This window comes from Toxoplasma gondii, chromosome XI (assembly GCF_000006565.2).
Source record: "Toxoplasma gondii ME49 chromosome XI, whole genome shotgun sequence".
In the NCBI taxonomy this organism is placed as follows: Eukaryota; Apicomplexa; class Conoidasida; order Eucoccidiorida; family Sarcocystidae; genus Toxoplasma; species Toxoplasma gondii.
Genome location: NC_031479.1, coordinates 6,296,117 through 6,319,383, shown reverse-complemented (window position 1 = coordinate 6,319,383; position 23,267 = coordinate 6,296,117). Strand labels below are relative to the sequence as shown.

The 23,267-nt window shown below is 52.9% G+C and overlaps 3 protein-coding genes across 3 annotated transcripts; 2 read left to right on the top strand and 1 right to left on the bottom strand.

The window, feature by feature from the left end:
- Window positions 1-4,964: 4,964 nt before the first annotated feature.
- On the top strand, window positions 4,965-8,210 carry AP2XI5 (AP2 domain transcription factor AP2XI-5; the record flags this gene model as incomplete). The annotated part of the gene is made up of 2 exons (XM_002370891.2): window positions 4,965-6,582; window positions 7,222-8,210. 2 exons carry the CDS (start codon window positions 4,965-4,967, stop codon window positions 8,208-8,210), a joined length of 2,607 nt encoding a protein of 868 aa, XP_002370932.2.
- Window positions 8,211-8,397: 187 nt separating this feature from the next.
- Window positions 8,398-9,730, top strand: TGME49_216230 (hypothetical protein; the record flags this gene model as incomplete). The annotated part of the gene is made up of 2 exons (XM_002370892.1): window positions 8,398-8,719; window positions 9,624-9,730. 2 exons carry the CDS (start codon window positions 8,398-8,400, stop codon window positions 9,728-9,730), a joined length of 429 nt encoding a protein of 142 aa, XP_002370933.1.
- Window positions 9,731-11,761: 2,031 nt separating this feature from the next.
- Window positions 11,762-22,522, bottom strand: TGME49_216240 (hypothetical protein). Its single transcript, XM_018779720.1, has 13 exons — window positions 20,821-22,522; window positions 20,048-20,278; window positions 19,500-19,599; window positions 18,939-19,037; window positions 18,395-18,457; window positions 17,172-17,251; window positions 16,012-16,137; window positions 15,220-15,453; window positions 14,610-14,856; window positions 14,001-14,228; window positions 13,113-13,201; window positions 12,734-12,803; window positions 11,762-12,291 (listed from the first exon to the last, which is right to left on the bottom strand). Exons 1-13 carry the CDS (start codon window positions 21,621-21,623, stop codon window positions 12,247-12,249), a joined length of 2,415 nt encoding a protein of 804 aa, XP_018635234.1. The 5' UTR covers window positions 21,624-22,522; the 3' UTR covers window positions 11,762-12,246.
- Between the last annotated feature and the right edge of the window lie 745 nt (window positions 22,523-23,267).

Here is a 23,267-nt window from a genome sequence, read left to right as displayed (position 1 = left end):
AAGTCCGAGAGGATTTCTTACGTGCCATATGCGCAAAAGAAAAGGATATCGTTTTTCGAAAGCCCTCAAGGCTATGCATGTAAACCCAAAACGTACAGAGCGAGCTCGAGAGGGAGCTATTTTGAGATGCCCGAGCCGTTCAGTGGCTGGCCAGCCCCGTTTATCACGGGAGAATGAGACATGGAGGATCCCCGCTGCACGCTTGGACAGAGAGCACCTCAAGCCCACGCCGGGGGAGGCTGACTGTCTAGGATCAGACACCCATCGCCAGGAGCTTTGAAGCATTGCTCGACTTTCTAATGTTCGTGTAAGTTCGTTAGAACGCTCGCGAGGGTTCCTATAGGGAAAAGCAACGACAGGGAAGGCCCTGGTATCTCCTTGCAGCTGGGCACACCTCTCTAGTTCACAGAGAAGGGCATTTCAGTGCATTTTGGCAGGCAGTGAGGAAAAAAGGTACGGCAACGGAGCAGTGTGTCTCAGTTGCCGATGCAGAGCATGACAACGTCGGGAAAGCGGAACATGAAACGACGGCAAAACATGAAACGACAAAAAAGCATCGGTTTTACTGTGGGCACCAACCTCGTTAGTGAAGGAGCTTGCGGGGTGCTTCGGAAGAGCGAGAGTTTGAATTATACTTTCTCACGGCACACACCTGAACAGAACGGAAAAATGCCGACGCTGCACCGGCCGGGTATTCGTCTGGATGATTGTTTGCATCCCAGAGGCTAGTAAGACAGTGAGGCACGGCAATAAGGGAAGCCCGTGAAAGAGGAACTGGGGAATTTGTAACTTTAGATACAGCGTGATACAGACAGTCACGCAGGAGTGTCGCACTTGCTCGGAGGTCCTAATTCCCTATTTCAGTTGTTTCTGTTTCACTCTTTTGAAGATGTTACCAAAGTGGCAGAGCCAACGTCTTCATCCAAATACTTCTAGCAGTCTGTGTTTAAGGTGGCTTTATCTTCTTTGCACAGTTTTTCTTTGGATGACATAATGCGTGTGATAAGTCTCAGCGTTGGACTCAACCTCTCACATGGATTCCCATGTTGTCGACCTTTAGCTTCAAGGATGTCAATTCCTATATGACGTTTGGTGGTCGAACGTTTCTATCTTTTCTATGTCGCAAAAATAGTGTCTGTGACTGCCAGCCTGTCGACGGGGTGGTGCAGTGCCTTCGTCGTGTCACAGGCGCCATGCCGATCACGAACAGTTGCCAGATGTCTCTATTTCAGAGGTGTCTTTTTTGTAAAATGTAGTTACTAGCCACGTAGTCGAATGTGACTGTACTGTGGCTTAACTTCCTATACCCTCCGGCTTCATGTAGCGTTTGCCTCGTTGCGTAGAGATTGCATAAATGATGGATAAAGATTATACTCTACGCATTTCCGGCTACTTGCATTTGAAGGATGAGAAAGCGGACGTGTCAACTACCGACTCGAGGTCGAGCGAATCTGCCCCTCGGTACAAAAACCCTGACGTCCAGTTCAGGATAGTTTCTGCATCAACGTGATAAGGTCATGTTGATGAACAATCGATCGTTTGAGACAAGGCAAAGTGCAGTCTGGGTGTCTCACGATTTCTATGTAGAAAAGCGGAAAACGTTAAACGGTTGACGACACCAAACAGATTCACAGGGGAAAGCTGTCAGCTCTGAATGGTTAACCGCATCAAGGAGGTTTTGTATTTGATTTACCGTGTTTGTGTCCTGCTGTTTTCTTTTCGTGCTATTAGCGACGGTTCGTCCCTTTCTTATATTCGGTTCTACTTCTTAACTTCTTTCGAGAACTATATTACAGCAATAACATCCGACGGCGTAACCTATTTCCTGCAACTTCGATTTTTAAGGAGGATCAACGCCGGAGAAACGGCGCCACTTGAAGATGACGCAACGAATCTGTTGGAAAAGCAGATGGAGCAGTCCCCCCCCCCTTCCTTGGTGACTGCAGATAAAGGGGTGTCGATGGCCCCTGGCACTATGTTTACAGGGGAGTTGAGGCAGAAATAAGTCACACACGAGTGAGCCTAAGAACAACCGGGACGAAGCCTGAACACTTCCGATCGCCGAAAGAGCTGCTAGAGTGCAACGTTCTGTGTCAGCAAATTAATGTCACGTTACCAGTCATCAACCATGACACGACCGATCAAACAAACTACCAGGTGTCGTATGGGCCTAAAAAATCCGTAAGGAATCATTTTTACAGAGCATACAAGGAAAAGAGTGGCACTGAAGTCGTGGATTGAAGGGTGTCTGCGCAGTGGCTTATATTTCGCTACGACGGCACTTGACAAGTTGCTGCTTCTGGAAACAGACCTCCAACAAGATTCCTCCATTTTAGCTAGTCAGTAAAATGAGATTGAGAGGCAAGTACTCAGTAAAACCAGAAGCTGCCTCAAATGGTAAAAGTAGGCACAAAGGAAGCGGACAGCCTGTAAGGTTTGGGGGTGAGGCGCGGCAGAAGCAGGTGTGTGTTTGTGAACGCTGAGTCAGTGGGTAGCCAGACTGAACGGAGAGAACACCACACTCTTTGTGTACCGTTACCCAAGAATCGCGAGCAGCCGCGATGCTTCGCCTGAACGACGGAGCAGCGCAGAGGTCCTTTAATTGGCAAGCGCACAGTCAGTCGCGTTGAGATATCTGAGTTGCTACTCCCCAAAGTGGGCAGTAATATCAATCTCTGTGTCTCACTCGAACCGTGCCGTAATCCCAACAGACTTGCGGTGCTGTAAACACAAGAACACTGCCCCCCCTCTGCTGAGGGAGAGCTTTTTCCAGACACGGCTCTTCTGCCTTGGATATTCTTTTTGGAACGGGTTTGCCGTGTCAGCACTCTTTCTTCATGCCAAGCAAGTTCTCTGTGGTCGGGTGTTTATTGGGGCAGAGGGGCACACACATAAACCAGCGATGAGCAGAAGATACAGAAATAACGAGCCTGCAGGGAAGCCCCTGCAAAATGGGACGATGTTGCCCTCAGTTGGTCTTGCAAGAAAATGTGTCCTGGCAGGTGCTCAAACTGAACGCACACATTCACTGTGGCAGTTTAGCGAAAGGCCCAGGTGTTACTCTCACGCATTTATACAGAAATGCTTCGACCTTGTCTTCTGGCGCCGCACCTCGTGCACAAGGCGCACTCAGCAGTTCACTTTCGACTCTTTTTCCAAGACTTCTGCAGGTAGCGGTCGTCAGGGCACTAGGGCGGTGCACACACGCCCTCCGCTTTGTGTCTGTACGCGGACAGAGTCCGCACAGATTCTCTGGCTCTGTTACACCCGGAAAGTACCCATTTCTTGCCTCGAGTTTTCCTCCTTCTCCGAGAGTGATTCCGGCCTATCCACCTACGGCTAACTGTACGTTTCTAGGCAGCGATGGAGACATGGCTCAAGTTTCCTCTCCACGTGTGCAGTCTTGTGGGACGTCCTTCTCCACAGGCTCGCCACCTTCTCTGCTTTGCAAAGAGGAAAGTGTGGCAGCTTAAACAAGCAGCAACCGGGAAAGCTGCAGCTACTTTTTCTATACCACACGTAGGAGATCACGTTCTTACTGTCTCGTCGTTGTATCCAAGCGGTGGGAGGTGCGCCTCTCTGCTGCTCTCTGTGGCCTTTGGTTCTGCCTGAAAAGTAGAGTCCTCGTTTGCGAGAAGGCGATAGCGTTACACCCTTCGGCTAGAAGGGCTGTGGGTAGTGAAAGAACGCCATCGCTCCGAAAATGGCAGGATCAGGGGGAGCCTTTTTCCCCCGACACAATTCAAAAGTGAAGTGGGCCGGCCGCCCGACTCCGGCCCCGCTGGTCCGTCGTTTCCTCGAGGATGCGCCGTCGAAACGGTTCGTTCTGTGGGTTAAAGGCTGCATTTTTTTTCGCGCAAGGATATGGATTTTTTCCTCGCTGTGTCTTCTTTCCTCCCAGTCGAGAGTTTTTGGCTGGCTAGCTCGAGAAGCTCGCGCTGACAGATCGTTCAACGAAGCGCGTTTTCCTTATCTAAGACGCCACTCTCCCCCCACAGGAGTCTGAGCGCAGACGGACCATCTCTCTCGCGAATGCTGGCTAAGTCGTAGCTACCTCTCGCTTTCTGGTTCCGCCGAGAGCTGGCATTGCCGACTCTCCCTCCGCGCTTCTGCCCCAAACTGCTCTTGTCGAACTCTTTTTTTTCTCCGGCTAACGTTCAAACTCCCTTGCGCGGTTGTCGCTTTTTTCTGCTCGCAGCCGTGGAAGCATCCCCTTCTCCCCCCGCTGTGGGCGCTCTGTCTAAGTCTTCTCCCTCGTCAACCTTCCGAAAACCGTGCCTTCTTTTTGTCATGGCCACCCGTTTTTGATTCTCCGTTCCGGACACTTTTTTCGTCCCGCGTAAACATTGTTTGTCTTTCGCGACGTCCTCGAATCGCGCCTCTCCTCTCCGGCGTCCTAAAAAAACACCACTTGACTCCGATTTCCTCCCGACACCCAAGCGAGCTACGTTTCTCTCACTTTCAGTTCGGCAGTGGCGAAAAAGCTCCTAGCTCAACTCCGCTTTTCCACTCCAAAATTCTCTCTGTTTTGCGAGTGTTTGGGACCCCAACTTCTTTCCCCTGTAACGTTGGGGAATCTGTGTGTCGCCGGCGCGGCTGCGACCCCGGTGCCCTTCTGTCGTCGGCATGCGGCCAGGACACGATTTTATGCAGCAGCTTCGTCTTCCCCTTTTTCGCTGGCGCCACTTGTGAGTATCTACGCTTTATACACTTTGTGTCCCTCGTCTCCATGTATTCTTCCTGTTTCGAGCTGCATGCCGAGACCGGCTAGCCGAGGGGTGCAGTGCTCCTGTTCGCTACATCTGAGAGAGTTGTCCTGCAGGGGTTATAAGATTTTTTCTTCAACGCGGCACAACCTTCTTCAACGGAATCGCCTTTGCTTCAAAATTTGGGGAGACTATGGGATTCGCATGTGTTAATGCTGAATCTCGGCTTCTGGCGGCCTCGTACATGCGCCTTTTTTCATGATGGATGCTAGGGTGGAGGAGACTACAAGGCAGAGCGAAAGCGGGAAAGTCTTCGAAGCAACAACAGACCTCCCTCCGACTGTTTCCTCAATTGACGAGAGCGTTCCCTCTTCGACAAGCGACTTTTCCGCGCCTGTCAGTGACACGGGTTCTCTGGCAGGTAAAAAAAGTCTTGAAAGGGGCTCGCTGTCCCCCCGATCTTCTTGTGTAGACAACCCGGAGTTTCCCGTGGATCGCGGAGAGCCTGGGCAGACGGCGGAGCTTCTGCCGGACGGGCGAGCGACGGTAGCTGCGACAGCGATTCTCGAAACGCGTATACCAGCAGCCCGCACGGGTGAATCCACTTTTCATTTGTGTCAGTCTCTCGAACAAAAAGACTTGCCGCGGACCGTTTTGTTGGAGAACCCCGAGGCTCCGGTACCGGGAACCACGTCGCAGTCGCAGCCGCGAGACACCGAGTACGTTGCGTCTGTGCACACTTCATCGGGTGTACATACACCTGGCCCGCAGCTAGCTGGCGCCTCGCAGAGCGTGGACGGATTGCGAGGTTTGTCGAAGCAGGATTCCGTCGGCGACGCGAAGTCGGTTACGCGGTCTTTCCCCGAGGGTACCTCTCGGCAGTCGACTGCAGGAAGTCCGGTGGAAGTTCGCTTCCCCGTCGCGTGTGGACAGCAGGTCTCGCCAGCATCCTCACGGTGCGCTGCCTCGTTGTCGGGAGCGGCGTCGAACGAGGACGGAGCCCCGTTTTCTCGCGCTGCGCCCCAGATGGAGCGACTGGAGGAGAATTGCGGAGACGCCGCGGCGACGCCGGCGCCTCTCCCCTCCGGCAGCGGGACCGGCGCCCAAGGACCTTGCTTGATGGGAGCTAACATGCAGAGTCCGTCTCCCAATGAGACTCCCGAAGACGAAGCCGCACTTGCAGACGCCAACCTGCAGGCGGGGGCCCTTCCGGCATCGACGGGTGGATCCGAAGAGGCCTTCGGCGCGACTGCATGGCGCAAGAACGCGAGCGACAGAGACACCTCGGGGACGCACTCGACTGGCGGCGAGAAGGAAGAGATGAAGGAGGAGAAAGTCGACTACTTGCAGAGCGAGCGAATCGAGGATAACGGCGAACCGACTGCGCCGGCGAAACGCAGGAAAAAAGAGGACGAAGACGACCGATTTTCGCTCGGCTCCACGTTCCCCGCGCCGGCGCCGCCCGCGAACGCCTCGGCGCCGTCCGCCCAGGTGAATGCGGCGAACTCTCAACAGGTCTTTCATCAGGGAACTGCATGCCATGCTCCAGGCTGGGCTCAAGCCCCCCAAGGGCCTCTCCAGGAAGAAGAACAAGCCGAAGGCAGCGACGGCCTCGCCGCGCCCCTCTCTCCGGGTCAGTCGTGCCCCCCGCGAGGCGGCGCCGTGGCGCCAGGCCGCGTTCCAGTCGCAGGTGAAAAGTATGCTCAGTGGCTGGACGCCATCTACACCGTCTGTTTAAAAATTGACGACTTGTGTGCGAAGCTGGATCCGGAGTTCCCCAACGCGATGGCCCTCTGGGAACAGAGAGGCCCCGGCATCGACGGCGCGAGGTCGCTCTTCGTGAACGGAGGATGCCCCGGTGGCTACGGCTCTGGAGGTACGTCCGTCTCTGAAGCGAAGGAAACATGTTGGGCAGAAGAAGACCCTCAGAAGAGAAAACCTTGTACAGAACCGCAAAGTGTCGCTCTGCACCAGACACAGCAAAGACGAAGCCTCCGTTCCTTTGCTTGGTGCTTGTGTTGTCACGTCCTCACATCGATTTCCAACATGCATGCACGAGACTCGACCGGGCGCGTCTGCCTCCACACGCATGCGTCGTAGTCTCTGAGTGGGCACATTCTTGGGTGCATGCGCGTCTTCCCTGCCTTCACATGTGCCCGGGTGCATGTTACTTGTATCTCCCGACGCCGTTGTGTGGGACTCCACTGCAGTATACGCCTTTTTGCGTTTAACTGCCTTGTCGTATCATTTTCTATTGTGGGCCGTTCTTCGCCCCTGTTCTCTTGCCTTTGTCCCTTTCGACAACGGTGTGTCGACCCGTTCACTTCCCTGTCCTGTGTTTATCTCCCCAGCTCCCCCGAGTTTAGGTTTCTCTGAGGTTCCTTTCCTCGCCTCATTGCCCCGCGTATTTGTTCAGTTCTTTCGACCCAGGTGTCGCCTCCTGCCGTTTCACAATCCGTCGACGCGCCGTCCACCACCAGGTTTCGCGGTTTTCTCTGTGCTGTGCCCTCTGCAGGCGTAGATCCGACTCAGCGGGCCTTCGACAACATGAATCCAGGCGACGCGTCTCCGCCGTTTGGAGTCATGGGGGAGTATTCGACCGCGGGTTCCCACTGTACGGGGATGTACTCTTTGGGCGGCGGTACGCCGGCGCATGCGTCAACGCTCCCTGGCTCGGGCGCCTGGGCCGGGGGGGCGGGCAGCTTGAAGAAGCGGGGGCGAAAGGACCGGCCGCCCACTAGTCGGCCGGGTGCGGCGGCGACTTCTCCCCCCTCGTCGCTGCTTTCTTCGTCTCTCTTCGGGCCTCGCGGGGCCTCCGGGGGCCTCGTGCCTCTGTCGACACAGGGGGGCCAGGCCCCGCACCTCGGGAGCGGCGCGGCGAGTATGTTGCACCAGCTGCAGGGCCGAGATACCTCGCAGCTCCTGGGGGCCTCTTCGCTCTCCAACGACATGTTCGTGGCGTCTCAGCGGCCTCCCCAGGGACCTGGAGCCGGCAACCTCGGCGCAGGCGCCCGGAGTTCCGGGGCGCATGCAGGGCTCGGCGCCACGGGGGCCAACAGCGGCCACGGCGCGCATTTTTTGCCGCACTTGTCTTCTCAGCTGAGCCCGACGGGGCGCGAGCGGGTGGACCCGGCGCCTGCCGCGGCCCCCGAGAGCGAGTACGAGTACCTTTTGCATTTGCCGGAACAAGAGGGTCCGAATCCGGAGAACGCGACCGACCTGAAGTGCGATGTCGCTGGGGTCTACTGGGACAAGCGGTCGTGGATCGCCTCATGGTACGAGGGCGGTAAGCGGTACTACAAGTCCTTCTCTGCGAAGACCCACGGCTTCTACAGAAGCAAGTACTGGGCGATCAAGGTTCGCCTCAGCAAGGTGCAGAACAGCAACCTCCTTGTCAACAAAGGCGCTAAAAACAAAGACCGCGGGAGCAGCGCCGCCGCCCACTCAGCCAGTGCCGGAGGGTACGGACGAAACCAAGTTGACGACTCCAGTGGATATCGGTGAAGAGGGAACAGCGGCTTTTCGGAGGCGGCCCTCGGACGCGTTAAAAGTAGACCCGCTTCGGTGGGGACAGATTGCGTGAGGTGTAGGCTTAGGGCCTTGTCTAGAGACGTGAGTCTGGGAGCGTAGAAAAGAAAGCGCGGAGACCCTCATGCGGTGTGCAAAGGGGTCTCGGGAGCCAAGGGGAGAAATGGACACAGAAGGAGGAACCAGGCAGTGCGACGCGCTCGAGGACAGGAGAAGACGGCAGGAAAATGCTGAGGTGCCCACTCCGGTGGTAGGCGACAGAGAGGAGGAAAATGGACGAGACGCGAGGCCACGGGAGAAGAACAGAAAAGCCGTTTGCCGGCGAACAGAAACCGAGATTTGCGTCTTCGTCGTGGGTCTGCGAGAGCCTTCTTCGACAGCACGACTGGAGTTCCTCTCGGCCGGCCTCGCAGTGCCTCGCGTTTCGCTTCAGCGACTCCTGGCCACCGCGTCTTTGGTCTCTCGGCCGCTGTTCCCCTGCTGCGGTTGCGGTTTCACCGCAGACAAGAACGGGGACCCGCGAAACGCAGCAGGTCATGCTTGCAATCATGTATCGACATGCACACATATATGCATATATGTGAATATATGTCGTTTTATATGTGGAGTTGAGTCATCGTTTGAGTATCGGTGTTGTGCCTGAACTGTATGCACGCGACCGTCTGGTCCGAGGACTTTGGCGAGCGATGAGGGAGACCGCGTGAGAGTTCGCCGAGACATGAAAAGTAGCTCTGGTGTGTGTGTGCCTCGATCCGATCCCGATTCGCGTCGGCGGTGAGAGGGCTGTGCGCCGAGACTTTTGATCCTGAAAAAGAGGAAGGAGAGACAGCGGAGCTCCGCTTTTGGAGATGCGAACTGACAGCGGGACGCGGGGAGAAACGGAGATGAGAGGCAGCGAGCTGTTTGTGGGAAAGAGAACGCTAGAAACGACTCAAGACGCAGGACGGAAACTCTCTGCGATGTAGACAAATCGGGAGTTTGGGCCAGTGCGACGAAACACGCAAACTCAATCGAAAATCCTCGATGACTTTTTGTCGAGGTCTCTCCATATTATATCTATACAAGTATCTTATATACATACATACATATATGTATGTATATATAGCTATATATAGGAGAAGGCTGTTGGAACCCTCTTTTGTTTTTTTAGTTCTCAGTTTGAGAGGTGGAAGGGGGTTTGTCGTGGCAGGCGACCGACCCTGACGTGACCTTAAGAGCAGTCTTGTGTTTGAGATGCAGACGCAGAGAGATGTTGAGGATCTTGGTTTTTTCCGCGGTATCCGTTTCGAGGTGTGCTTGAGCAGTCGTGTACCCTGGGTACAGAGCCAGACCCGCGATCGCGTCTCTGAGCACACCGGCATGTCTAGTAAAGATGCAGATTCAACACAGGTTCGAAAGAGACCTTGTTTGACGGTTTCGGCGAGTCTCTCGAAATGCGCGTCGGACGTCAATCGCCAGGTGCATCTTCTTTTCTGTCGCGCTTGAAGACTGTGTAGCCGAAAAGGAACACGGAAAAAAGCCAAAGAGTAGCTATGTGCTTGTGCATTTGCACTTGTGTTTCAATTCTGTTGCATGCAGCAGCGCCGCAAAAAGCAGGCTGCATGTCTGGATGTACGCAGTGGGGCTGAGAACAATGGACTGCCTTTCTTTTCGAAAACAGTTTCTAACGAAGTGTATGTGGAACCGGAGACTTTTCCACGGATTTACTCTGCGCTTGGTGTCTGCGGACCTGCATCGTTCGAAACTTCCGTTGCCCTCTTCTATGCTAATGTTTCTCAAGACTTTTTTACTACACTCCCGAAGAGAGGTCAAGCGTTGGAGGTCAACTTCCTTCCCGTTGCCTTGTTTGCGAGGAGGCTGCAGTCGTCAACAGGGTGTCTTCCGCACAGATCCCCTGCTTGCAGAGAGATGTCCTCTCGTAGTCGTAGACAAAGCAGCAGTCTGTACTTTGCCAGAGCGAGAGGCACCTCGCTTTCTCGAGCTCCAACTTCAACTTTTAATAGATTTGGTCCAACACAAGAGGTCAGTGAGGTGGGAAAAAGGGACACAAAGCAAGTCGACAGGTTCGTTTTTACGCGCTGGATCTCTTGGGTGTTCCGTGAGAGAGGCAGGAGGTTCTTCGAGGGCAGTAATCCTAAGAACTCCACGATATTTCAAGAATTCCCCCAAACACATGAATAAGGCGAAGAATGTGTGTTCTGGAAATAGATTAGGCGTATCTCGAACTTTGCGCAACTCCGTAGCGGCTCTGTCAGACAAGAAATCTGACCACACACCATTCCTGTGACCCTTTTTTCAATGGAATTCCTTCGCGTCTGAGGATCGAGATGCCTCGCGACCTTCAGACCCTGGGGGCACGACGTGGCGATAGGGTTAGATACTCACAGAAAGATACAAAACGGTGGACAGACTCATGCACAAACGCAGAGTTTTAGCAATGGACAGGTAGACAGAGAGAGATAGACATACGTCGATGCAGAAAGAGAGGCAAATGCATGTATATGCAAAGACATATAGGTATAGGCAGGTAAAGATACACAGAGATGCATAGACGGACAGATCGATACAGAGATACAGATACAGACTTCCAAAAAATGACCACATAGATTGGTACAAAAAAGAAACAAGTTACCGTATCCTTCGTAGAAGATGATGCGCGCTACAAGAGGCTCTTCCGAAAGGAACTCCTTTGACTTCGGCTGGAGTTGAGCGCTTCAAAAGGCGTCAGCCTCTAGATTGTTTTTGACAGTTGTTGAGTTAGTCGGCGATTTCACCGTTACAAGTAAAATGTTCTGGAATTCCTCTTTGTAGTTGAATGACTCATTTTCTTAGCAAATCAGTTTCAGTTCGCACAACCCTTTCTTTAAGGCTTGACCGCAGCTGTTGGACGCAAATGCATTTTCGCACGGAACCTGGATCTACGCGGTTTCGTTACGCTTAACTCCTTTGCCATGACCTCACGGTCCTTTCACACTTTGGAGTATTTCTCGGTAGTCATTGCAGACGTCCCTTTTCACAATATTAGTGCCTTGGCAACAACTGGGAGAAACGTCCTTACTGACTTCCCTCGTAACTGGCACTCTGGACGTTAAATCGTCCGAGGGAGGAATGAGTAGAAACACGAAACTTGACAAGCACTACGGTTCTTACACAGACCACAGCCCTGACGACTGGAATCTTCAGTTAATCAAGACCTGCCACGTTTCGCGGTGCTTTTGCTCTCGGCTTCCTGTATCTTTTCACCTTCGCTGGGTTCTGCGTTTCTTCCCTCCAACGCCTTTGTTGCTATGCTTTCATGTTCCCTGTGTTGGTGACCCCGTAGATCTACGAGCCTCTTCCTGGCACACACTCGGTGTTCCTGTTTCGCTTGACGACGGGTGGTCTGCCCATGACCTATTTGGACTTGCAGGTATCCTTCCACACTGTGCTGATCCGTTGTCTCCTGGCTATCTGTTTATCGCGGGGGTTCTGTTTTCCTCGCCTCCTGCCTCGCTCCACCTCTTCCCGAATGCTCAGAAAAAGCGAATCCTCTGTGAACTTTACTGTTTGCCTCGAACGTGTGCGACAGTTTTCTCCGTGCAAAGAACGGCACTCCTGTTACACCCCACAAACGGCTCTCGAGAGGCCTCAGTCGCCATCACTCCCAGGACCGGCGTACAAACCACATGAGCATCTGCGTAGGTCTGCGGGAGTACAGCGCAAAGGTCTTTGCGGCGCGCATGCAAGCTCTCTCCTGTGTCAGCGGAGCACCGTCGAGAGGAGAAGAGCTGCTGAAGTGAAACCGAGAGATCACGCGTCAAGAAAGTTGAACCGGACAAGCGGCGGTGCAGAGGTGTGACTTGCGAAGTTTGAGAAAGGATATCCGTGCGAGGGAGTCCCAGGGGACTTTGTGAGGCGTCGAGAGAGCCTCCAGATAAAAAAACCCAAGAAAGCGAACATGAGAGAAATAAAAAAAGCTCGGCAAAAGCAAGAGAAAAGTGAGAAAGAGGAAACACACCCGAAAACAGTGTCCTCAACACCCTGTGCTCCCTGTGCTCGCTTCTCTCGACCGTGCAATCTGCAGAAACAAAGAAGGCACACAATTCAAATCAGACCTCAATACAGCTGAAAACCCTGGACTTCAAGATCTTAAAACAAGAGCTCTTCCACATCGGCCATGTTCTACGGCTCCCCGGTAATATATGTTTATATATATAAATAATTATATATATATAGGTATATATGTATATATATATATATATATATATACATTTGGATTACTGCTCACACTGATCTCCCACACACAACAGAGGAAACTGACTCCTGTGTGTTTCACAAAGTTTTCAGTTTCTTGAGAAAGTTAGAGTTTGAAAGAAACCTTGCATAGATAGCTATTTAACTGTTGACACGTTCTTGATAATTTCTGAAAAGTACTCCTGTGCACAGTGAACTCGAATGGGGAATCTATAGAGCCTCTGTAAGACAACGCGTTTTGAAAAGAAAGATGGCCTGCCTCTCACCTCATCGTGTCGAGGGACGTGACCTGTTGCGAGCCGACTTGCCCGTGCTGAGTGTCTTCTACAGAAATCACTGAAAAAGAAAGGACGCGAAAGACGCACAGAAAACTGCATGCAGTCGGAAGGTCCACATGCGCGCATGCCCACGCAAAACACAGACTGCAGAGACTCGGAGACACCAGAGGAACAGGTCCCCTCTCTCACACTCCCAGCTACCGCTGCAGTGACACAAAACCCCCAGATACATATGCATATACATATATAAATATATATATATATATACATTTGCATGCATACACAAGCTGTCTATAGTATCTGGGTCGAGGTGTACAGACGCCTGAGACAGCCATGTGGGACTTCAGAATCTTTCAATTTGACTCACTGCAACATGAGAGCGAGAATCTGGAAAAACGTTTCTCGCTGTTGATCCGTCAAATTCAAATTCTCCATCATTTCGTGGATACTTTCAACCTGAAGCAACGAAACGCACATCCTGTCTTGAGCTATAGCCCTGCGCAGAAGTGCAAAGATATACATATATATATATATATATATATATATATATATGCTCGTATACGTATATGCCGAATGTCATTGTTGACAGGAGGAACGGCCACTGAGGACGGCAGACGAATCTGTGGACGAGTTTGTTTGACTTTTGGATCAGGAAAGCAGAGCTACACGCATATGCTGAAGAGAGTAGTCTACGCAAAAAGGAAAACTTGGTGAGAGCGACGACGCAGCCGTCCAGAAACGACAGCTTGTTAGTTTGTATGTCGTTCCTTTGTGTCTTTTCGAACGACGGTGTTTTATTGACACTTGCGTTTGGTTTATTTTTTCCAGCACGATGGCAGCTATCAGGATCAGTGGTAGCCCTGATTACGTCGAAAGAGAACGTTGTTGAACATGCACAAAGGTCGCAAGTGACGCATGCGCATGCATCAGTGACGCCTGCGTTGCTTCTTGGGAGGGGGCAAAGCCGTGTGACGAGAAATGTGACGTGCATGCAGAGAATCTCCAGAGACCGCGACGGAGACACCCAAGTCAGAAGCGCTTTTCGCGCCGCGTTTTTCATGAATTAAATGGTTTTTGCAAAGAGTAGCAAGGAAAGAGGCCTTTCTTGAGAGCGCTCTCAGCATGTGAGAGGTCAGGAGAGACTCAAAGGACTCGTGAGATTGGGGACAAAGAGGAAGAGAGGAAAGCAGTCGAGTTCTCGAGAGCCTTGGCCTCCTTTGCTTGAAAGTCTTATTTCGCATGTGAAAACTCTCACCTCTTTCTGCTTCTCAAAGAGAGCTTCAGCAAAGTCCTCAGGAAGGGCAAGGAGTCCTTCTTCTCTGTCAGCCTCTGCGCTTGCAGCCGCCTTCTCGTTCTCGTTTGTTGTCTTTGTCTCCTCGAGTGTTTCCTTTTCAGAACCTCGAGAGTCTTGACAGTTTTGAGAAACGTCGGAGGCGACTCGCGCGTGAGGACGTCGCGGCGCAGGCCTCGGCATCGAAATGGGCTGTCCAGACACCCCAGAAAGGAGAAGGACGACCGACGAGAGACTTCCGTCAAGAACAGCACGAAGGAGATAGGAAACAAACGACGAGAGCGAGAGCCAGGAGAGCAGTTTTTCGACACTACCACAGGTGACTCATGGAGACGCATAGCGGCGAAACTACTGGAACTAGAAATAACTCCCTTGACCTCAACGCATTCTCCTTTCTAAACTGTCTGACGGATCTGAGGTGTCTCGACACTTGACGAGCGGGCGAGCTACGACTGGTGGCTTCTTTCCACCGTCGATGCGAGGCAGGTTTTCTCCAATCAGAAGTTGGTCTCCCCGACCATTTTTTCAACTTTTTCTCCTGAAAGGGAAGCTTTGCAGGGTCTGGCGACTTACGTTGAAGTGCTTGGGATTCAAAAGCTGGAAAATCTGCGAGGTGCCTGCGATGCTTCGGCCGCCGGCGCTGCTGCATCGCGTCGCAGAGCCTTCGCCCACAGGCAGAGCCGGGGACGCTGTAGACGAAGAGAGAGGAGATGAAGAAGAAGGAAACGCAGAAGACGAAGAGAGCGCGGAGACACAGGACCCGCATCCGCCACCAGAGAGAGGGAACGCGAAAGCCGTGGACGCCCAGGAGAGAGGTCGCCTGTCGAGAGCAGAGTCAAAGAAAAAAAGAAGGATCTAACGAGAGAAGATGAAGGCGAAGCGAGACAGACGGAGAAAAGAAGCAAGAAAAGAAGCAGAGAGAGGAAGAAGCGCAGGAACGGAGCCAGGAGAAGTCTTATCTCTTCAGGAGGCAAGTGATAAGAGAGGAAAGACGAGAAGAGGAGGAAAAGAAGGTAAGAAAGAGAGAACAAGCAGTAGATGCGTCGAAGAGTGAAGACCTGAAGAAATTGGTTAGAACGACCGCGAGTTTGATACCGTAAGGCAGCGACAGAAAGCGGAGACATCTTTGTTTTCCAAATGCAGGCACTATCAGACAAGGCGCGAGGACGCTCTCGGACTTTACCCAAACAGAAAGACTTCCTCGTCGTCGTCGTCCGTGTCTGTTTCTCCGGTCGCATCGTCGGCAAAACTTCTGTTTTTTCTTCGGCTCTGCTCTCCTTTTCTGCCTTCTCGCTGTAGGTCCTGGAGAGAGAGAGGAATGTCCAGCGGGGCCAGAACAATTCCCCGGGTGTCTCCACAGAGCAGAGGTGGAGAGGCGCTGCAAACGAACAGCTGGGCGTCCAGCGTGTTGCATGCTCTGGAGACACAGAAAACGGACAGAAAAAGACAAAAGAAAAGTGAACAGGAGACCGAATAAGAAGAAAGAAGAGAGCAGAGCGAAGAAGAGAGAAGAAGCAAGTGAAGGACGACACAACCCAGGAGTCACAAGATAGGTAGCAAGAGACAGAGAGAGAGAGAAGCGCGCAAACGCAGACACAAGTGATAGGGGAAGCGGCCGAAAGAGTCGACGCGACAGAGCAAAAAACGAGGCTGTCCAACCGAACCAGCGCACTGAAAAACATTTCACAACCTGCCTCTCTTTTGCGATTTTTAGCCTCTCTCTCGCAGCCTGCCTTGGCTCTCAGAGAGTAGGTTCGGGGTCGCGCAGCAGCTTCCTGAAAGCTTCTGCGGAAAAGATTGAACATTCCGAATCTCTCTTTCTCTTCCCTCTCGCAGGTTTCGCGGCCATCAGCAGAACATAGCCTCCTTCGGCAACGATTTCGCTTTGCATGCAGCTACGCATTCCCCAACAAGGAGACATGGACCGTGTTGAGCAGAAGCCACCAACAGGTCAGCGAGATGGACTTTTGCGTACTGAATGAGGAAAGCCGCAGCGTGGACCTCGAGTCGCTGGGTATTGTAGAGAGAAAGAATGCCGTCGACCGGGCGTCCACACATCAGCGAGGAGTTGGAACAGCTCACCATTTTCACCGAGGAGACACTGAAAAGAAACACAGGAGACAGAAGCTCTCTTTCAGGAAGACTTCCCTGACACAGACGGAGTCGAAGCGAGACAGAAACGCGCCGATCGAGGAATTCCGGGATGCGTCCGAGCCACCCAAGTAGAGACGCCCCCAGAACGGACCAGGAGGAGACAGACAGGGTGGGGCGGCGCACTGGAGTCTGTCACAGTCGGCCATTGAGGACAGACGCTTGCCTCACGAGAGAGAGAAGAGGAGGAGAAGTCACTCTTTTCCAGTTTGTTTAGTTCCCCTGATGCTGCTGAATCATCCCTTCTCAGAGAGAACTTCTCCCGGAACGATGGCACCGACCAAGCGCTCATCTGCGCGGAGTCCTTTGACTCGCTCTTCACACGAGAGACAAAAGGGATCCCCAGCGCCCTCGACTCCGGTGAGTCCACCAGCTGAGCCGCACCAGGGAACTCCAACGAACACGGCAGGGAGGCCTCAAAAACTCACAGATCGAAATGAAATCTGTAACGGAGAGAGAGGGTGCCAAGTTGTGCAGCACCAAGAGACAAGAAACGTCTGTAGAGGCGAGAGAAAACTACAAACCTGCAAGAAACGGGAAGCAGACCCCACTGGCAAGGCAACCCCAGCCCCCTGCGACGACTGCTTTCTGAAAATGGAGGTTGTCTCTGTGGGGAAGCATTTAGTCAAGCATTTACGACAAAAGCGAAACAGTTTAGTCGTTCTGCATCCCGTGCAGAGAGCCAGCGTCGCAGAGACGTCGGAGAGGGCGCAAAACGCTGTGCGATTGAGGCTCTTCTGGAAACGAAGAGCGACAGCGTCATGGTACCTGCGACACTATCGCTCTCGTCCCTGTCGGAGGCTGGCGAAAGAAGAAGAGAGAGAACAAGGAGAGGAGAGACACGAGGAGAGCACAAGACACAGAGAAGTGAACAACAGGGGACAGATACTTTCTTTGCGAGAGCTGAGACGCCAAAGACGAGAGAGAAAAAGAACGTTCACCGAGCAGCAGAACACCCCACGAGGTATCGACAGAGATACTTACGGGGCATTGAGGAATATGTCGCACTCGCTGCAGTTGATGATGAGGACTCGATCTCTAGGCTGGGTTGTCCCGAGACTCTCCTGAAAAAGAAGCAGTTATTCAACCTTGCACCTCTTACAGACAGAATTCCTCCTTCACCCATCTGCTCTCGTCATTAGAAGCGAAACGAATCCTGCACCAGCCATTTGCGTCTTCCGAGAAAACGACAAACCGGTTTCTTTCTTGGTTGACTCTCAATGCCTCGGGAAGAGACACGACCCGTCCACGATTTGCATGCACGCGTACATCTGCCCACAGGGGTGCCGCAAGGTTTTCTCGATGCCCGCCAGTTCGCGAGTCCATCCGCATTTACCACTCCACGCAGCGAAGCAGACGCAAACAGAAACATGGAGAGAGCACGAGACGCAGCCGGACGTTTGCCGTCTTTCTTGACAACGTCTTTCTGCCAGACAGAGCTAAAGAAGAAGCAGGAAAAAGGACCTCAAAAGCGACGTTCTATCTGTATCACAGATGTCCTTTTCGACCCAGCCTGTCTTCGTCTTTCCTCGTTCTCCCCGTTTCCCCTGTCCTTCTTCTGGACGGTCTGCAACGCTCGGCTGGTTTTCAGACTTTGCTGAGCCTCGAGAGCCTCCCTCGTTCTCTTCTTTGCTGGTCCACGCGTCGGCACACTTCCCCAGAGAGAAGCGCCTCTTCTTCTCCTCCTCAGAGCTCACGCAGAGAAGTCTTGACTCTGGCTCGAAAAACAGCTTAAAAAGGTGAGAAGTGAGTCGTGAAACGAAGGTCGTCCAACGCACGGAACCGACTTCGAACCCCAGAACCTGAGTTCACTACTGTAGCTTGGAAGCTCTTTCCCCAGTGCGGACTTTGGAGAGTGGCTGCTTTGAGGAATCCACGGAATGGAAGAATCATTCGTTTCTCGATTCCGAGTTTCCTTCCAGGTGCTTTTCACAGCCACAGTTAGAGACTTTAGCCGTGGTAAAGAAACCGTTTCTTCGGACTCGGTGAAGCTGGTGACGAGTACCCCTGTTGAAGCAGAGGCCATCGTCTCTGTCCAGCGTTGTCGAGCAGCCTTTCAAAGAGGCCTTTGACAGGCGTTCGTGCAAACGTTTTTCGTCAGTCCGCCAGCCTTTTTGGCACCCGTTTTCCACCCACTTTCTCAAAGTGATTGCTTGGAGATTCGCTCTTGTTTCCGACCGACCCCCCATCCCCGACCTCGCACTCACTCTGTCGATGACCAGCCGTCGCCCGTGTGCCTCTGCCACGACGAAGACGCGCTCGAACTGCTGCTGCAGAGAAGAGAGAAGGAAGAGACCCGGAAGAACAAGGCGTCGAAGTGGGGAGAGGCGCAGGAAAACAGATGCGAAAGGCGAACGAAAAAAAAACAGAGAAGGAGACGACAGACGCTGGAAAACGCAGGAAAGAGGAAGACGACGCACACTCTTTTCTCCGTTCCATCTTCTTGAAAAACGGGACATGCGCGGTAAACGCTAAGCGATCGCGAGACGGAGAACCACAGGTTTGCATCGACTTCGATGTTGGTCTTTCACCGAGACGGGTGTCGAAGGAATTCGCGCGACATTGCAAAGGAGTTCACTGTGAACGCCAGCTGGCTGCAATGCGACTCGAGAAAAGGTTGAAACATCTCTGTCGCCCCGCATGCTCTCTGGCAATTCGATCGCCTTCACAGCACCGGAGCAGGGACTCGGGAGAAACGCGCCACTCATGTGCTCAAGAAACGAGGACGAGGTAAAAGTCGCAAAAACTCACAGAACGCTTCGCGCCATAAAACAGCGCGCAGCTCCCTGCCAGGCTCTGACGCGAGGGGTACAGTCGATCGTTCCACGCGAGTCTCCGCTTCAACCAGACCTGAAGAAACCGAAGAAAAAAGCAACTCCCTTCTTCACGTGCCGCCCAGACGGAGCTCAAAGGGCAACACACACAACATGCAACAGTTTTGTCGCTAAATTCAGAAACATCAGACATATACAGACATGCGCATAAACATACTGTGAATGCAGCTTCTGGACGTCCTGTCTTACGGCGTTTGAACGCTCACGGGTCTGTCAGTGCAAAGTCAAAGACGTAAAAACTCAATACATGTACGCGTCTGAGAGTCCGAATTTACACCTGTGTACATACCAATGTATGTGTACGTATACACGCATATATATATATATATATATATAAATATATAAATATATAAATATATATATAAATATATATATATATATATGTAACTATGTGGTTTTCAATGAGGTCTCGACAATTGGTGTCTGCCACGGGGTTTCTCTCCCGCAGTGGCTGTCCACCCGAGCCGTTTTTCCTGACCAGAAAAGCGTTTTTCTCGAACTTTCTCTTCGCGTCGTCCGTCGCGCCGGGCTCGGAGACGGAGCGCGAAAACGCGGTCACAACGCTTCCACCATCTGCGCTGTATGTACACCGAGAGAGAAATCGAGGGCGCAGCAGACTACGAAGGAAAGTCAACATTAAGATTTCCAGCGCCGCGGCAAAAACCAAGAAGCGCCTGGAAAATACGACTCCAAAGTTGTGCCGACATTACGCGAGAAACGAAAACACTCTCGGAGAGAAAAGAGATGGCTCGAACGAGCAGAGAAACAAAGACGAATGGAGAAAAGCGCAGTGGACGTGAAGACAGGAGGCCACTACAGAGAGAGCCGAGAGAAGAGAATGAAAAACGCGAGAGATGAACTCCCTGAAACAACGAACTAAAAGACGGCGATCCTCCAAGAAAAGCCGTGGTTGTACAGAGATGATTCCTCAAAGCACTTACATGACTGTAGCATTCTAGAATTTCATTTATCCCTGAACTAGCACCTACCGAAGGCACAGTGAATACTTTTTCGTTGATTCCTCACCAGGCGAAGAGAAGCGAGAAGACTTCCACTTCTTCAGCTGAAATCCAGTCCTCCGGCCCGATCTTGGAGTCCGCGAAGACATTCTCCTCGTCTTCTTGACAGTGCGCCTTCTCCAGCTCTCGACTGCAAGCAACGACTGTCTGAAGCAGCACAGGAAGAGATTGCTGAAGAAAGACTCGAAGCCGACTTTCGTCTGCAATGCCGTGCGGCCCCGATTCGCGACTCAGGTACCTAAATGCAGAGACAGAAAAAGGAGAAAAACGAGCAAACTCGCGACCTCAAAGCGGGCGCGAGAGGAAAGGCGAGAACTAGAAAGTAAAGGCTGAGGACGCAGACTGGGAAGAAGCTACGCGCGCGAGGACACAAGAAATTGGGTTCGTGGATTCGGAAAATACAGACCTTTGACTCGGCAACGCGCGCGACAGATGGGAGAAGGAACAGACAAGGAATTCCTGAGGGAAGAAGAAGCATCAGCTGTCTGTATGTTTTTCACAAGGAGGCCCGTGACGAAGATTGGACGATTTCGGTGACAAACGAGATTGTATAGACTGTCTGTAGGCAGTGCAATATCCTCATCCTGGATCTCTATGATGTATACACTGTCAGTGTTTTCGAGTCCTTTTCACAAAAGCGTCTATGGCTTTGTGCCTTCTTCTGCGCTTGCTCTACCGGTCACCACAAGCAGCTCCGCTACGGCTTCGTACGTCTCCACCTCTGCCGTTCTGCTGTTCTTCTTCTTTGCTGCATGCCTTGAAGTTTTCTCTCGTCCTCACCTGGGCGACTCGCCGCGCGCACCGCCACCGAGTGCAGGAGCTCCCGCGGCAGAGGCGCCTCCACTGAAGTCTCTCGCGTCCGTCGCTCCCGACGCGCGCGAGCGCCAGGGATCGTCTGTGCTCCTGGGGTTCACAGGCAGACGCAGGCTGCGACTTTCTTGGATGAGGAGCAGCAGCGCCAGAGCTCGCAGATCCACGCACTCGCGAGAGGACGCGAGCGATCGCTCGAGAGCCGTCTGAAGAACAGGAGACGACGAGTCTCTGTTGGGCCAGGCGGCGTCCGTGGAGGTCGCGGAGCAAGGTTGCGTCGGAGCGCGGAGTCGCGCGGAGCTCGTCTCTCGTGTTCCTTTCTCCTCTGAAGGAGCGAGGAAGGAGAGCGAGGTCGAGACGGTTCTCAGCACCGAGACAAACAGTTGCCAAAAGGCATGGAGCTCTTCCTCGTCGAGGGATGCATCTGCGCAGCCGTGGCGACTCGTCAAGCGGTGGGGAGAGGCTGACGCAGCGCCGAGCTCCGCGGGAGAGGCGCAGCTGCAGGTTCTGTTGAACTCCACCCAGTCGCGGAGAGAGACCGAGACGCACAGGTCCTCGGAACGCGCTCTCTCTGTCTTCACGTACCTGGCGAACGCTTGCAAGTAGCTGCTCGCGCCCTCGAGACCCCACAGACCGCCTCTCGCAGGAGCGAGAAGCGCATGCTCCCAGACTTCTCCCCTGAGGAAGAGAGAAGCGGACGCAGGTCCGGAAGTCGAAAGAGAAGAGTCTCCCCCCTGGGCAAGACCCTCAGAGGCGGCTCTTGCGTCACCCATGGCGAAGCGCGGAGAAACATTCGAGCACGGTGCTCTTCCGGAAAAAGCGTCCTCCTGCACCCTCGAACCCTCCACTTCCACCCGCGCCAGACGGTAAAAGCGGACAAGAAAGAGGGCCGAACGCTTTACAGAGGAAACGGAGGCAAAGACGCGTGCCGTCGAGTCTGCTCGCGACTCGCGGTGACAGCAGCGACGAGGTACCGTTCGAAGGCGACGAACCCCAGGCTTCGAAACAGACGAACCGGTAACGCAAGAGGACGTTGGAAGAAGGGTGGAAGAGAAAGAGGATCTCACGCCAGCAAGACACACAGCGATGCAGGGTCTGTCTGGCGCGACGGGGATGTCGAGAAGACGGGGAAATGAATTTCCTTTTCGAAGAACACACAGAAGTCTCGAGGTCTGCCGATGAGGTTCACGGTCAGGACTGGACAGAAAAAGACGGACATTCTCCAAAAGCGGGCGGTATCCGTGTGTGAGTCCGGGGTGCGGTGTCGGCGCCGAGACGCGAGGAGAGACTGACCAGTTCGAAGAAAGAGAACCGAAAAGTCCGAAGGGCCACAAGCAGCACGGACGCGAAATTGGAGCGCGCAGAACATGCGACGAAAAAAAAAGCGAAAAACCTGGGGGGCAACGAGCTGGAAAATAGCTCCTCGTCACCAACGGTGAGCCCCTCGCGTCAACGGTTCGTGAAGGAAAAGGAATCTGTTCCAAAAAAAGCGGAAACACCCAGGGAACTATCCACCCACGGAGTCCAATCCACGTGACGAATTGCTGAACGAACTCTCGCCCTCGAAAAGGACCAAACACAGTCACTCCTCTGTTTTCCGAGAGGGCGCCTTGAGGACCGGAAAACGCAGGTTTACCGTTCGTCGAGTAGGAAGTTCTTTCTCACATGCGAGGAGACGGAGGTAAGCGAAGAAATGCGCTTCTGGGTCGAGAAGGGGCTCGAAACTCGCTAGAATATGGCGTAAACTGAGGAACGCACTTCTTTTCATGGTTCCAGTACACTTGCATGCAGACGAGACACAAACTGACAAGACACGACTCTCAACAGATGCGGCGCTGACTGGAGAGCCGGTGTTTTTCTGCAGAAGCAGTTCGACTTCGTTGCTCGCGTGACTGCGGAATTAGTTCCACATCTTGAATTGTTTATTGAACCAAAGCTTTATCATTCAACTCTTCGTGCTTCTGAACAGCTTTCGACTTTCAAATAGAGGTCGCCTCAGCAGCCCGCTTACAGCCGGGGATGTAGAAGGGTGCAAAAGAAGATCCTGGGACTTTGCTTTCAACGGAAAGAAACAGACGAACGTTTCTTCTTGAATCTTAGGTCCCTGTACGCTCCACAATGAAGCTGACTCAATTCCGTTATAAAAGTGGCGCAGAATGTGAATTTTTTTCAGCGGCAACTCCCCCGAAACTGCGAGGTCCAAGAGACGTTAAAAGGGATAGCGGTGTACCTATCACTTTGGCAGACTTTTTGCAGTCACACTGTTCCAGAGACAATGAGAGGCACATCAGGAGCTCGTGGCTGGCGCTGTTTCATCTGGAGTTTCTGGTCTTTCTTTGTGTTTCTCCTTTTTCTGCATAAGCCGAAAACCCGTTCTTTCGGCAAGGCTGTTCTTTCTCTCGGGGGTCACCTTCTGG

Bases quoted from the DNA above. Each gene is read 5' to 3' on its own strand.
- TGME49_216240 (XM_018779720.1), bottom strand. From the start codon at position 21,623: ATGGGTGACGCAAGAGCCGCCTCTGAGGGTCTTGCCCAGGGGGGAGAC. The intron at 18,458-18,938 runs GTGAGTTTTTGC...TCTTCTCTGCAG, and splicing joins TTTATGGCGCGAAGCGTTCT to CAGCAGTTCGAGCGCGTCTT. The intron at 14,857-15,219 runs GTAAAGTCCGAG...TGCTCTCGACAG, and splicing joins GAGGAAGTCTTTCTGTTTGG to GCGACCTCTCTCCTGGGCGT.